The sequence below is a fragment of the Cucumis melo genome, chromosome 2, assembly GCF_025177605.1.
Source record: "Cucumis melo cultivar AY chromosome 2, USDA_Cmelo_AY_1.0, whole genome shotgun sequence".
Classification (NCBI taxonomy): domain Eukaryota; kingdom Viridiplantae; phylum Streptophyta; class Magnoliopsida; order Cucurbitales; family Cucurbitaceae; genus Cucumis; species Cucumis melo.
In genome coordinates this window covers 25,651,138-25,665,316 of record NC_066858.1, presented here as the reverse complement: position 1 = coordinate 25,665,316, position 14,179 = coordinate 25,651,138, and the positions used below count along the sequence as shown (strand labels likewise).

The 14,179-nt window shown below is 34.5% G+C and overlaps 1 protein-coding gene across 4 annotated transcripts; it reads left to right on the top strand.

Moving 5' to 3' along the window:
• Positions 1-2,783: 2,783 nt before the first annotated feature.
• LOC103502342 (ribonuclease J) lies at positions 2,784-13,717 on the top strand. Of its 4 annotated transcripts, none has more exons than XM_008466252.3 (17): positions 2,784-3,102; positions 4,322-4,550; positions 4,754-4,877; positions 5,679-5,735; positions 6,169-6,360; positions 6,435-6,512; positions 6,766-6,948; positions 7,058-7,138; positions 8,376-8,441; positions 8,541-8,633; positions 9,429-9,554; positions 9,965-10,078; positions 10,747-10,842; positions 10,909-11,006; positions 11,090-11,538; positions 12,298-12,770; positions 13,216-13,717. In XM_008466252.3, the coding sequence occupies exons 1-17, from the start codon at positions 2,928-2,930 to the stop codon at positions 13,309-13,311; spliced, it is 2,730 nt and encodes a 909-aa protein (XP_008464474.2). In that variant the 5' UTR covers positions 2,784-2,927; the 3' UTR covers positions 13,312-13,717. The 4 variants fall into 4 exon arrangements, with proteins under 4 accessions (XP_008464474.2, XP_008464473.2, XP_050937111.1 ...); XM_008466251.3 differs by having other exon boundaries at positions 2,785-3,102; positions 13,213-13,717; XM_051081154.1 differs by lacking the exon at positions 6,435-6,512 and having other exon boundaries at positions 2,785-3,102; positions 13,213-13,717.
• The last annotated feature ends 462 nt before the right edge of the window (positions 13,718-14,179 follow it).

Here is a 14,179-nt window from a genome sequence, read left to right as displayed (position 1 = left end):
AAGTTTGGTAAGGAAAAACATTGAAAAGCTCCGGAAGTTTTGGCAAGCCGTGAGTGAGTGAGTGAATGAAAGAACATGCAAAAAGAAAGTGTAAAAAAAAAAAAGTATATATGAATTATAATTAATGAAAAGATATGATAGGAACGAGAAAGATTCCTCTTCCTCACGTGAAATTTCTATCATTTCCACGAAAAGGAGGAATCTTGGCCAAAAAAAAGGAAAGAAACTTTTGTAGGGTCAAAATTAATTTCCACCTTCCAAAGTTTAAATTAAATGGTTGATGTTTGTTTTACCATTTTTTATTGTTTTTCCGTATCATTTGGAATCTAATCTACATTTCCTTACCTCTCCTGTCTCCTCCCACTGCCTCGTTTTGCAACTTGCTGTGTGACTTGACACAATAGTCCTCGTTTTACTTTCTCTATGTGGAGTAGGAGGAGTAACATGTCAATTGAATTGAATACACCTTACTTACAAAAAATTGTGTAGCATATATCATTAACGTTGAATCTCATATTGAAAAAAAAATTAAGAAATATTATTCTCATTGTTTGTTAGTTTTGAGATTGAACTTCGTACTATGGATCTCGAGTGCTCTCTCAATTCTACATCGATCAATATTGCTAATTAGTATCGTCTAACTTTAAATTGGAGACCCTAAACCAGAGGAAATGAGAAAGGGAGATGCACACATGCCTTCTCCATCTTTTGCAGTTATACAATAATAGTTGGTTTTTGAGTGCCCTCTCCTATACATTGGTTCATTTTTCATACTTTTTTCCTCGAGATTGATGCAATAACGACATGCTACGTAAAAAAAATGTTCAAATTTTTGTTATGGGAAATGATACTACATATAGAGAAAAATCATGTAAAAATTGTTATTCTTCATGCATAGTAAATTACAATTAATATACATACTTGATTAGAAGAAATTTATGTGTCGTTTATTATGCTGTTCTTCTCCCCACTAAGTATCCAAGAATGATATGTGTATTTGGATTAAATCTCTAAAGTTTAGTGTAATATTTGACCTTAACCTAATTTGATAATGTGCAAAAAAATTTATTCAAAATTCAATGTGAATAACTCAATCGTCGAACTAAAAAAATATTTTTATACGTAATCTTTAGTAAATAGACACCAAAACAAATATATGCATGAAGTAAATGATCAAACCTCAAACTTAAAAGTTGTTTAACGAATCATATTCGTTTTAGTAACGTCGTAGTCATAAATAATTAGTATTTTATAAAGTTGTTTTTTAAAAAATCAAACAATTATCACATTCATTTGTGTTTTTTTTTTTAAAAAAAAAAGACAAAAAACGTGTAGGAAAGGAAAGAGAAGACAGCCGTTGTGATTCTCTCACTAAGAAAAATTATTTATTTCATTTGAAATGCTAAAGTCCACTCTTTAATTAATGTATTTTGTAATAATTGTACATTATATTATTTGATGTATAGTTAACCAAATAACTATTCTTTGTCGGATTTTCATGATTTGCATTTTTATGGGATGTGGAATAAAATTTTTAATAGAATAATTAAAAACGTACCATTAAAAAAAGACGTGCGGCCTTAATTAATTGAATGAATATTTGAGATCGGTGTTTAAGTTTTGTACATCCTTATTGTATTGAAAAGCAGAACAAGTAATTTGCCGTATATTATTGATGAAATAAATAATCGTGATCTAATTAGCAACATCTCGTGTTTTATACACAATGTTGTTGCTGGAATTTATGTTCTAAAACATCAATATATGGACAAGTGTCATACATAACTCACAAAAGGAATATAACTACAACATCCTTAAACAAATATAGCAATCTCCAACACGCACATTGCAAGGATGAAATCATAGTAAACATTAATGAATTTAATGAAAGCAAAAATTAATAGAAAATTTGATTTGAAGTGAGGTGATAAAAAGCATTTTGTGGTTTCATCAAAGAGCCTTAACTAAAAATAAGATAAAAACACCATCGGAGCCTCAAGAGTATGTTTTATTTATTAGGGTAATTATAATAGGTAGCAATTTTTAGAATAATTATTAAGTATGTAGCAATATTTTAAAAAAATTGCAAATATAGCAAAATCTATCAGTGATACACTTTTATCGTTGATAGACTCTTATGGTTTATCAGTGATAGACCAACATTTACTACATGGTCTATCGGTGATAGACTCCTGTCATTGATAGATTTTGACAGATTTTGCTATATTTGCAATTTTTTTAAAATGTTGCTATATACTTAATTATTTTGAATATAATTGCTAAATTTGCAAATATCCCTATTTATTATTCCCTAATATCCAACTTCTAATAATAATTTTCGTTTAGACATGAACGAGGTTATGGACTAGGTTGATTATATTATTGTAGAGTAAATAAAAAAGATAGAAATACATTTATAATATTGTTTTGATATAATATACGAGTATTTTGTGTATACAAAAATTGTAAAATTAAATAGCGAAGTTAAAAAAAAAAACATATGTTAAATAACCGAATGTTAAAAATTTATGTTAAACTCGTAAACAATCACGTTAATCATTTGAATAGTTGAATGTTGAAAAACAATCTTTATGTTATATTGAATTACGAGTTGCATTTAGACAATGAATTTGATACTCAAGTCATTATCATTTGGTTAGGGTTGAGACCTAACTTCCCTAAAAAAAAAAAAAAAAAAAGGAAAGAATCGCACGGGCGAAAGTTTGTATGACACGTGTGAATTCATCCCCTATCCAAAAATGATAAGCGATGATATTTGTTGAGCTCGAAAGAAAAATCCCAAGCCCGCTATCTTCTCCCTCTCCTTTTTTCCCGCTTCAAAGCTCAGCAGCTTCTAAACCCTCCACCATACTCACCTTCTTCCTCAAACCTATCATTCCAAATTCACTCTGGAACTCAACCACTCTATGCAATTAGAATTTTTGGGAGGTTCTTCCATCCTCGGTTCGTCGCATTCAGCTCCATACAAGCAGAGGATGGCATCTTTTGGCGCTCTTTCACTTTGTCCCTGCAGCCCACTTTTACGCCCTCATCACCCAGTTCGTACTATTTATTGTTGCCATGGATCTCCTACAGTTTTAGGTACGAGTGACTGTTCTTTTCGTGATTGAATTACAGATCAGTATCTTAGCTCTTGTCTAGAGAAGGTTGTGGGAAGATAGTTTTATTTTAGGTCATAGAAGAATAGTTTTATTTTAGGATATAGAAGAATTAAGCTTAAAGATATCCCCCGTGTTTTTTATACTACATTTTGAAACAAGCTAACTGGTTTACTTACTTGGAATGGAGTTTATAGCATTTAAGTTAGTCGAATCACGTGGATAGCACTGGGACATGCAAGTGAAGCTTCAATTAAAGTGTATGATATTTTTTTGATGGTCCTGTTACAATGTGAATGTAGGAAAGCATTTTGTGTTGTTGTTCACAGCTAGATTTTTTATGATAAAAACAACATTCATCGATGATGATGATATTAATAATAATAATAAAAAAAAAAAAATACAAGAGTGTTAAAAAAAAAAAGCCCACACTCCCTCTATACTCTGTAGAAAGGGACTACAAATATGAAAATAGTGCCTAAATTATAATTACAATAGATCTTCGAAATCGAAATTCAAAGTGAGACTTGAAAATGATCAAGTTACCAAACCTTACTGGGGTCTCCTCCACCTCTCTAAACGAACATGCCAAAAAAGCGACTCTCGTCCTAAAGAAGTGGATGGAGACCATGTCACTAGTATCCTAGTGTCAGACATGGAATGCCAAACTTTTAGAAGAAATAGTCCCAAACGGAACTCACAAACTCCCAACACCAGAGAATATGGTCTAGGTCTTCCTCTGCCTTCAAATAAAGAATGTAGCAAAACGGGCCAACTTCCTCTCAAGCTAATCCTTCGTGTTAGCACGACCAGCTAGATCGAATGATCCAATTTTGACGACATTTTTAGTCGTTGCCTTGGATGTTAGATTTATTAGACCTCGAGCCTGAATTGAAGACTTAAGTTCTGTAATTAGATGCATATAGTTCCTTGGAGTAAATGGGCCAATGGAAGACTTATTTTGTTTGCAAGGGACAAAGTCCTCGTTATTGGGAAACACGAACTGACTGGATAGGACCTAATCAGGTAGGCATTCTTAACTAGAATGTCAGCAATTCTCTCTCCCATGACTGCTGTCATAGTCAACTACTCGACAATCTTGAAACTTCTTGGAACTTATTTCTACTGTCAATTAGATATCTGTTCTTTTTTTCCCCATTTCTGTAACTATGAACTGATATTTTAATGTTGCTTATCTTAAGGCAAAAATGTTTCTAAAGTACCCCGAAAAAGACCTGGGAGATTGGAAGGTGCTAAAAGAAGCATGGAAGACTCTGTTCAACGCAAGATGGAACAGTTTTATGAAGGTTCAGATGGTCCACCTCTCCGAGTTCTTCCAATCGGTGGCCTTGGTGAAATTGGGATGAATTGTATGCTTGTTGGGAATTATGACCGCTACATTCTGATTGATGCTGGCGTCATGTTTCCTGAGTACGTTCCTATTCAAGGCTTTTCCATTCGTGTGAAGTTCTAACAACTATGAATTGTGCTACTGAATCATTGGATTAAATCTCCCACTAGATGTACTTTTACATCTTAATTTAGCTGTTTTTGTTTGATTCCTCTGGAAGTGTTCTCTTGATGGTTTCTTTCATTGTGGTGTTAGTGTCTGAATTTTTATTATCTATTTACAGCCATGATGAGCTTGGTGTCCAGAAAATTATACCTGATACCACATTTATCAAGAGATGGAGTCACAAAATTGAAGCTGTTGTTATTACACATGGCCATGAAGATCACATTGGTGCGTTGCCTTGGGTAAAGTTTCTTTCTATTTCCTTGGAAATACAATGTTCCCTCCATAAATATCAAATACTTTAAATTCCTTACATTTTGTGATTGGCATCTGTATAGCACGTTATTATGGAAGTTTGGTTGGAGAGATTAGAGAATTTTGAAGGATAAAGCTGTCTATTGAATTCATCTAGGTTTCTTATCAAATTGTTATTCCAAATATAAAGTAAGAAATTGGGAGGAGGTGGTAGAAAAATAACTACTTGCATCTAATCTTTGGATACCGCTTATTATAATTAGTCCAGACAATATTTACGTTTAACATCGAAAGGAAATAATTTCCATGCATGCATTAGCCATGAGCTATTATTTCTGTATAGACTATTGTATGTGTTTGATGTAATCTTTGGAAAGATGGTTCTTAACTTATACTTGTACATTTTCCTGTAATTCTCAGGGAATGCATTCAAGTCACTTAGAATGTCTTTTACATTGGAAATTGGAACATTTGTTGTATTTTCCATAATAAGATATTACTATTATTCTTATTAGTATTTTAGATTAGGTTAGATTGTAATTCTAGGCGTCTAGCCCTTGTGTTTCACCACTTTATTTCCCAGTAGCTATCATTAGGGACCAAATTCATGCATTTATTTAAGCAAATGACTAAAATTAAATAAATGGAAGTGTAGGGACCGATACGCTAACAAAGTAAAATTTTAGCTTTTAAGTTTATATCTACATGCTCTTTTGTGAGATATTTATTCTTAACTTTTTTCCCCCATTATTCGTTGTTTTTCACATGCTTCAGTTTTGTCTAAACAGGTAATTCCAGCTTTGGATTCTCATACACCAATATATGCATCTTCCTTTACAGTGGAGGTATTTCACTACTCCAGCAGAGCTTAACTTTTATCAGTCTTAAAATTTGCATTTTTAACATCAGAATACAACTCTTATTATATTTATTTGCTAGTGGAGGTATATCACTTCTTCAGCAGATTGCAACTTTTATCATACTTAAAAATTATGCTTTTAACATCAAAATGCAACTCTTGTTGTATTCCTTTGCTGGTCAATCGACCTGCAGAGATTTGCTAGTACATGTTAATAGAAATTATTGATCTTACGTGGCAACTTGTTTTCTAAATTCTTATATTCTCACAAGGAAATGGGACATTGTACAATGGTAATGATCTTAAAACTAAAGTTTAAAGATCAAGTGTCCAGTCATGCTTTATCTTTAGTTTATCATCAATATGGTGCTTGCTTGTCATTTATGGTCTTAATAGGTAACACTGGTTGTCCTTGACAGCTTATAAAAAAGCGTCTGAAGGAAAATGGTATTTTTGTTCCTTCTCGACTGAAGGTGTTTAAGATGAGAAAGAGATTTACAGCTGGGCCATTTGAAATAGAGCCAATTAGGGTTACTCATTCCATTCCCGATTGTTGTGGATTAGTTCTTCGATGTACTGATGGTACAATTCTTCATACTGGAGACTGGAAGGTAAGGCTGTTTGATTTGCTATCTTGTTTTGTTTTGTTTCTCTTACAAGTACCAAAGGAGTTGACATCTTGTAGATTGATGAATCGCCATTGGATGGTAAAGTATTTGATCGAGAAACTTTGGAACAACTATCAAAAGAAGGAGTGACTCTTGTAAGCCATTGTGATGATATCTTAATCTCTGATCATAAAAATGTTTGCTATTTTTTTTTTTTTTTTTTATTTCAGTATATTTCATGAAATAAGCTAATTGCAAAGTTAACTACCATGTTATTTATGCCTAGGAGAAATGAGCCTTATGTTTTTTTAAACGGATTGTAGATAGGAGGAGTTAACTTGTTACAAAGCATTCAATGAAGATGGCCAAAGTGTGTAATTTTGTAAGTTTACCTGAATTAATTTTCAGATGATGAGTGACTCAACGAACGTACTATCTCCTGGAAGAACCATTAGTGAATCTGTGGTGGCAGATGCACTTTTAAGACGTATCTCTGCCGCTAAAGGAAGGGTCATCACGACTCAGTTTGCTTCAAATATACACCGCCTTGGAAGTGTGAAAGCAGCTGCAGATTTAACTGGCAGAAAGTTGGTGAGTTCATAGTCAGTCCTTCATTCTGCTATGCTTTTCTTTACTCAAGTAACTACTTCTCATGTTGGCATTTTGTCTTATTTTGCAAATTTTGATTCATGCTTATTAGGTATTTGTTGGCATGTCTTTACGGACATATCTGGATGCAGCCTGGAAAGATGGGAAGGCACCAATTGATCCATCAACCTTGGTATTCCTTTTTAATTTTCAATGTCAATTCGACACTTACTTTTATCTTGGCTTGCTGTAGTTTCTTGTTTATATTTGACAATGGACAGATATGAGATATTAGAAAAATAGTTGTTCTGTTGAGCCTCTCGTACTTCTCCATGTGAATTATGACAGGTGTCACCTTGTTCGATGGTGCATGCATGTATCACCCTTGTCATACAAGGGCAGTATGGGGTGTTATTTAAATGAATTGAACTTTGTGGCATAAGATTCTTGTAGTTCTCTATGGGCTTGGCATTACCCCCATGGTTAAACTAAATCGTCCTACATACACAATTTTAATGACACGTTTATTTCACTCCATGGTTGTAAGTTGAATCATTGTGCCTCATGATCTAAGAGGATGGGATTGCAACAGTCTGCACATTTATTTAATCATTCAATAATCAGGAGAACATTTTTTTTGCTAGAAAGAGTCTTAAATATTGACCCATGGGAATGTGTATTTTCTCATGTAATTTTGCGACATCAGGACCATTGATGTTTATGCATTTCTTGAATGAGTCTATTCAAGGGAGTGGTGGCTTTAGAAGATGTTCCAAAGGCGTTTGTTTTAAATAGAAATTGAAGTTCTAAAGTTCACAGAGATTCTTGGCATTGTCTGGGAAATCTGGAAAAAAGAAATAAGCAAATGTTTGAAGTTAAAAGTTTGCACTTCATATTTTTATTCTTATAGATCTGGACATTGGAGCATTTTTCTGTAACTCATGATCTTGTTATATGTTGTTATGGTCCATTGCCTTGTGCTTATTAACAGCTATTTCCTTATTTAAAATGAGGGGGGTCAAACATAGTATTCATTGCTATAAGGTGGTCTTGAAAGAGTACAATTTTAATTTAACAACTTATAAAGTTTAATGAATATGTGATTAGAGAATTTCTCCCGAGTCTTAAGCTAACAGCTAATGTGCATAATGGCTTTGCTTCTTCTTAATGTCTGGAAGTGTTGCAACACATCATTATGGTTGTTGGCTTATTGCTAATGCTTGCTGTATGGAATATTTTTCATGAATTTTACTAGTCTTTGAGCTGCAATGCTGATTTGGTTACCCGAGGACAAAAAATACTAGGAGAACATGAAAATATGTGGGCATGCATGGACATAATGGTTTTAGCTGTTATTCTTAACTACTCCACTTATTATAGGTTCTAAGTGTATTTATTCATCTAATAATTCTCCTCTGATAACTGATAAGGTAAAAGTGGAGGACATTGATGCCTATGCTCCAAAAGATCTATTAATTGTCACAACTGGCTCACAAGTAAGTTTGCCTACATGCTGATAGGAATTGCATGGTTTAGTGGATTAGTGTAGTCACATTGACTTTTTAGCAGTATAACTGTGCATGCTTCTGTGTTAGGCAGAACCACGTGCTGCGCTAAATCTTGCATCTTATGGAAGTAGTCACTCTCTCAAACTGAGCAAGGAAGACATGATTTTGTATTCGGCCAAGGTAATGAAACAAGATTTTATATGCTTCATCACAATTATTATATAAGCTTTATTTCTTTCAAACTTGTGTTGGATTTTCTTGGTCATAAACTAATACAACCAACCTACCATGTGCAAATTGTTTCATCAGTTCTGCATTTACAAAGATATTGGGAGCTGCTGCTCCTCTCTAATCCATTGATATAATGCCTTTGCCTATTTTGTGATTACGTTTAATTAATACAGAACTCTAAGGAATTTTTATTGACAGGTCTTATAATGCTCTACTGTACTTCTATCATTCGAAATTTTGAAATATCAGATGTTTTTAACATCCCTAATTGAGAAGGGAAGAACCATAGCATACGAGTGCCTTTTCTTTTGTTCTTTTTACTAATGCTCTTTTTAATCTATACATCTGCGTTAGTGGTTAATGGAGGCAGCTAATTTGTCTGCCATAGGGAGGACATGACTAGGGATTAGGCGAGTCTTGGAATTAATCGTGGGAGAGTTAGTTCTCTTAAAAAGTGAATAACCACCATTACCGCAGATTGCATCAATTTCCTTCTATGTTTTTGGTTCTTATCATTATTTCACCAACGATTTATTGTGGTTCATTTGTTTATCATATAAAAAGTTACTACCAACGTTTTCTTTTGAGTAATACACTGCTATTGTGGGCTATTCATTTACACTGCTGAACTTACATTTCCAAGTTTTCAAATGATTTTGACATTAGCTTTAGGTCTACGGGCAGCCATTGATCTTTTCCTGGCAACATGATCTGATAGTTCTTTTCCATCTTTACATGGCACAGGTGATACCTGGTAACGAATCCAGAGTGATGAAAATGTTGAACCGTATATCAGAGATCGGATCAAATATAATAATGGGCAAGAACGAGTTGCTGCACACATCTGGTCACGGATACCGTGGAGAATTAGTAAGTTTCCATGACAATTGCATCTGAATATATCAGTTTTAAATCTCTTTTGGGAAAATGGGCTTATGATCATCTAAGCCTTCTTGCTTTAAACTACAGACCATCCTTCTCTCTAGCCCTGCAGATGTAAACTTAGACCTTTGGCCTGTGGGATTAATTCTTCTTTCTTCTTTCTTTCTTTTTTTCCTTTTGCATTTTACAACTTTTCTCTGTCACCTGATATGTGTGGGACCTAATTTCTAAATCCTAATTATGCATTGCTTTAAGCGGATTGCCAATTAGCCTTCATGTCATGATCATCTATCCCAAACTTGCCTCAAAATAGTTTTCTTTGTAGCACCTGTTTGACTTCATCCATATTGCGTTCTTCATCTCTCAAACCTGAAAAGTGAAATTCTTTGTGTTTGAAGGAGGAAGTACTTCAAATTGTAAAGCCGCAACACTTTTTACCCATTCATGGGGAGCTTTTATTCCTCAAGGAGCATGAACTGCTGGGTCGGTCGACAGGCATTCGGCACACAACTGTGAGTATTTTCCTATCCAGAATCGAAAATACATTTTGATAGGATATGTTACGCAGTAAACCTCTCTGGCCACAGTCACTGAGATCCTATTGTCCTTCATTGGGGAAAACAAATCATCCACTTATTAAAAAAAAGATGAAAAAAAAAAGAAAAAAGAAAAACTGTTGTTTTATTGATGATTAAATTATTCACAATCTGAAAACAAAAATAAGAAGATAAAGGGTATATTGATCATCATCAAGTTAGATCTTGATAAAGTCTTTGATGAAGTTGATTGCAATTTTGAGTTTTGTTGACTCTCATTCTTGAAGCTAAAGTGTTCAGCCAACGTTGGAAGTGGATTGAAGTCCTTTCTAATGCTAATTGTTCCATAATCTTGAACACACCAAAGGGTAAAATTTTGGCCACGAGGAAATAGTCAGGGAGATCATTTCTCGCCTTTTCTTTTCACCTTAGCGTTGAATCTTCATTGTTGGCTTCTCTCTGGAGGTCTTTGTTTGAATCTGGTGAATGGGTTTCAAGTTGGCTAAAACAATCTAGTATTGCCGGGAATGTTTATTGAATCCTCCAATCTGAAAGTTTAATTGCTTGCGTGGTATACCTCATCTCTTTTTTTTAAAATATTTCTCTATAAGACAGTTGAAAACTTTTCACATCTGGATATGAAGGTTATAAAAAATGGAGAAATGCTTGGAGTTTCTCATCTAAGAAACAGAAGAGTTTTATCCAACGGTTTCACCTCTCTTGGGAGGGAGAATTTACAGGTAACATAACCTTAATGCTTTTCTTTCAACTATAAGGACGCTGTTAATGTCTTTCTCATGCTGCAGTTGAAGTATAGTGATGGTGACAAAGCATTTGGATCCTCATCTGAGCTTTTCGTTGATGAGAGACTAAAGATTGCAACAGATGGCATTATAGTAGTCAGGTAGATCTTGCAAATTTCACCTTTAGTGAAGTGGGTTCAACCTTCCATTTACTTAGTGATGTTCCGGTTTCTTCTGTTTACAGTATGGAAATTTTGCGACCTCAAAGTGTAGATGGTTTAAATGGGACTGGCATTAAAGGAAAGCTAAGGATCACTACTCGATGTTTATGGCTTGACAAGGGGAAGCTTTTAGATGCACTTCATAAAGCTGCTCATGCAGCACTTTCAAGCTGCCCGGTGAATTGTCCTCTAGCTCACATGGAAAGAACTGTGTCTGAGCTTCTGAGGAAGATGGTTAGAAAGTACAGTGGTAAGAGGCCTGAAGTCATAGTCATGGCTGTGGAGAGCCCTGGAGGAGTTCTATCCGAAGAGCTTGGAGCAAGGCTTTCAGGCAAGTCCTATAGTGGATTTGGGATGTCAGCATCGCGAAAAGCAGTTGATGGACAACCAACTAAGAGCCACTTAAACAGTATAAGACCAGATGGAAATAACGATTTGCCTTCTGAGGATAACTCAAGTCAGGAGTCTCAAGGTTTTTATTTTTCTATGTATTTCAGCATCTTTCATTGCATCTCTGTGCATAATGGAACACATTGCTTTTAGAAACCTGTAATCCTGGTTTTCAGCCATACTCCAGACACCGGGTCAAGGACGATGTAGGGATATCTTCTTTAGGCTAGCAAATGACACTCGAGAAGTTCTGGATCAAAATTAATGGCATGACCATACATTTATGCATTAATAATAGGAGTATTAGGGCTTCTTATAAACCCTACCGGAATTCACGAACTTGTAAATTTAAAATCAGTTTTACATGCAAGGTTTAGAGGTGACTTTGAGCCTATCTTTGGTCTGTCTTTCTTTGCAATGTATTTGAGTAAAAAAGCTACAAGCGTAAGAATTCTAGTTCTTGGGTATAATTCTCTTTCCTCCATTGGACAATTCTATTCATAAACACCAAACGTAATCTAAAGTAGGAAGTAACAGTTTAATGTTAGCCTGACAGAAATTTTAGGACGTTCTTTGTAAGGTGACTTGCTTGTATTGATTTTATTATACGAAAAACATGTAATTCTATTGACATGTGACATTAATGATTTATTAAGTCCAGTTTGTCAGATTTATTGCAATGTTCGTGCATTTTATTCTTGGATTTTAAGTTTTGATTAGCAGTGTACAGGTCTCTGTTGTCAATCAAACCATTTTCTGCAATGAATTGGTATCATCGTATATCCAGCTATGGTTTTAATGTGCTTCCTTTTTCTTTTCCTACTTTTTTTTGTTGGTACAGGTTATCATTTGGAATCTGAAAGACTACTTCCTGAAGAGGACTATGACACCACGAACTTGAACTTGACAGAGACACAATCCTTTGATAACGAGGGTTTGGAGGATTTCTGGAAACCATTTATCACGCCATCCTCTCCTGCCAACGAATTGGCGAAGGATCACGAAGGTTCTGTTCAACATTTAAAAAATGCGTTGGAGATTTCAAACGAACGTGAAGAAGTCAGTGATGACAAGTCACTGAAAACATCAAATTCTGATGTGAACTCTTCAAAGCCTGTGAAACGCAATAAATGGAAACCTGAGGAGATCAAGAAACTTATTAAATTGCGGGGGCAATTGCATGCCAGGTTTCAAGTGACCAGGGGACGAATGGCATTGTGGGAAGAGATATCCAATGGTATGTTGGCTGATGGTATTAATCGGAGTCCCGGACAGTGCAAATCTCTTTGGACATCTCTGGTTCAGAAATTTGAGGTTTGTTTTTCTGTTTCTACTTTCATTTTTAATTCTGCTCCTTTGAGTTACCACAGCAATCAGAACTTTTCTCCATGTTTATTTTCCCCTTCTATTGATGTTAGAGGGTACAAATTTGGAGTCTCATTCTAATTCCATATATCAGTGGAGTCGTCCCCTAAAAGAATCAAAGATATTTACTGAGTATTACAACTTAAGCAGAAAAACTATATCATGATTTTATGTATAATCTCCCTTCTTAAGCTGTTCGATATGCCATGCCATATGTATAGTTGTTGACACGCCACCGGTCAGCCTTAGTAAGAGACCATTTGTAAAGTTTCTTTCTTCCAAATACTCCTTGCCTCGGCCCAATGCATGTTGAACTAATAAATTCTTCAAGAATTCATTCCTTTTTGAGAAAGTGTTTTAAAAAATTTGGCAATCTCCATTCTTTGTACAGCAGGAAAGCAAAAGTGAAAAGAAAAGCAAGAAGAGTTGGCCATACTTGGAGGAAATGAGCGGCATATTATCTGATTCAGAGGCAGTGGCAACAAAATGAAGGGATGCTGTAATAGCAGCAACTGAAAGTTTTGAAGAGACGTAGTTAGTCATATTTATTATTTATTTCATACAGCATGGAGAACCGCCGTGATGATCAAGACACGACCCATTTTAACAAGATTCCATGTATTGGTATCTTCATGAGCATTGCCCCTATAAATGAAAAAAACCGATATGATTATTAAGAGCAATAGTGTTGGAGCCTACTTCGATTATCCGAGGCATGCTAGCATTTTTGTAGGCGAGGAATGAGCAAAATGTATCAATCTGGCGAGCATAAATCGAAAGAAATTGAAATTTCAGAACATTTGGGTTTGTTGTTGTTCCATGCTGAAATTCATACACAAATTAGAGGAAGTTTCTTTTGATTATGATAATTATTTTTTAAAAAAGTTGACTATTTAGCCCATGATGTCAATTTTTTTAACGTTTTGAGTAAGTTTTGATATGAATGGATCTTTTTTAGGACTTTGAAGGCTTTTTCCTCAATTATCACTGCCAACCAACTCTAATGAAAACCAATGTCAATTCTTATAATTTTCATTAAGATACGAAAAATTAATGAAAATTTGTTGCTTGATTAAGGCTATGCCTATCAAGGTTGGGTTTTACAAATATAGATGAGATCAAACCATCAGACATCAAACTATCATATTATCTTCTCATTCCATGAATAAATATTTCGTGTTCATCTCACTGGGTTGTACATCTTTCTTGTCAACTCAACATAATAGGTAAGAACATAAACTAAGCAAGCATAGATGGTTATTAAAACTGTTAGCATACATTCGTTCTAAAAGATACAGGTAAAAAAAACTTTGTTATAGTCATTTTTGTACCTTCACTACGTATAATTGAACATAAAA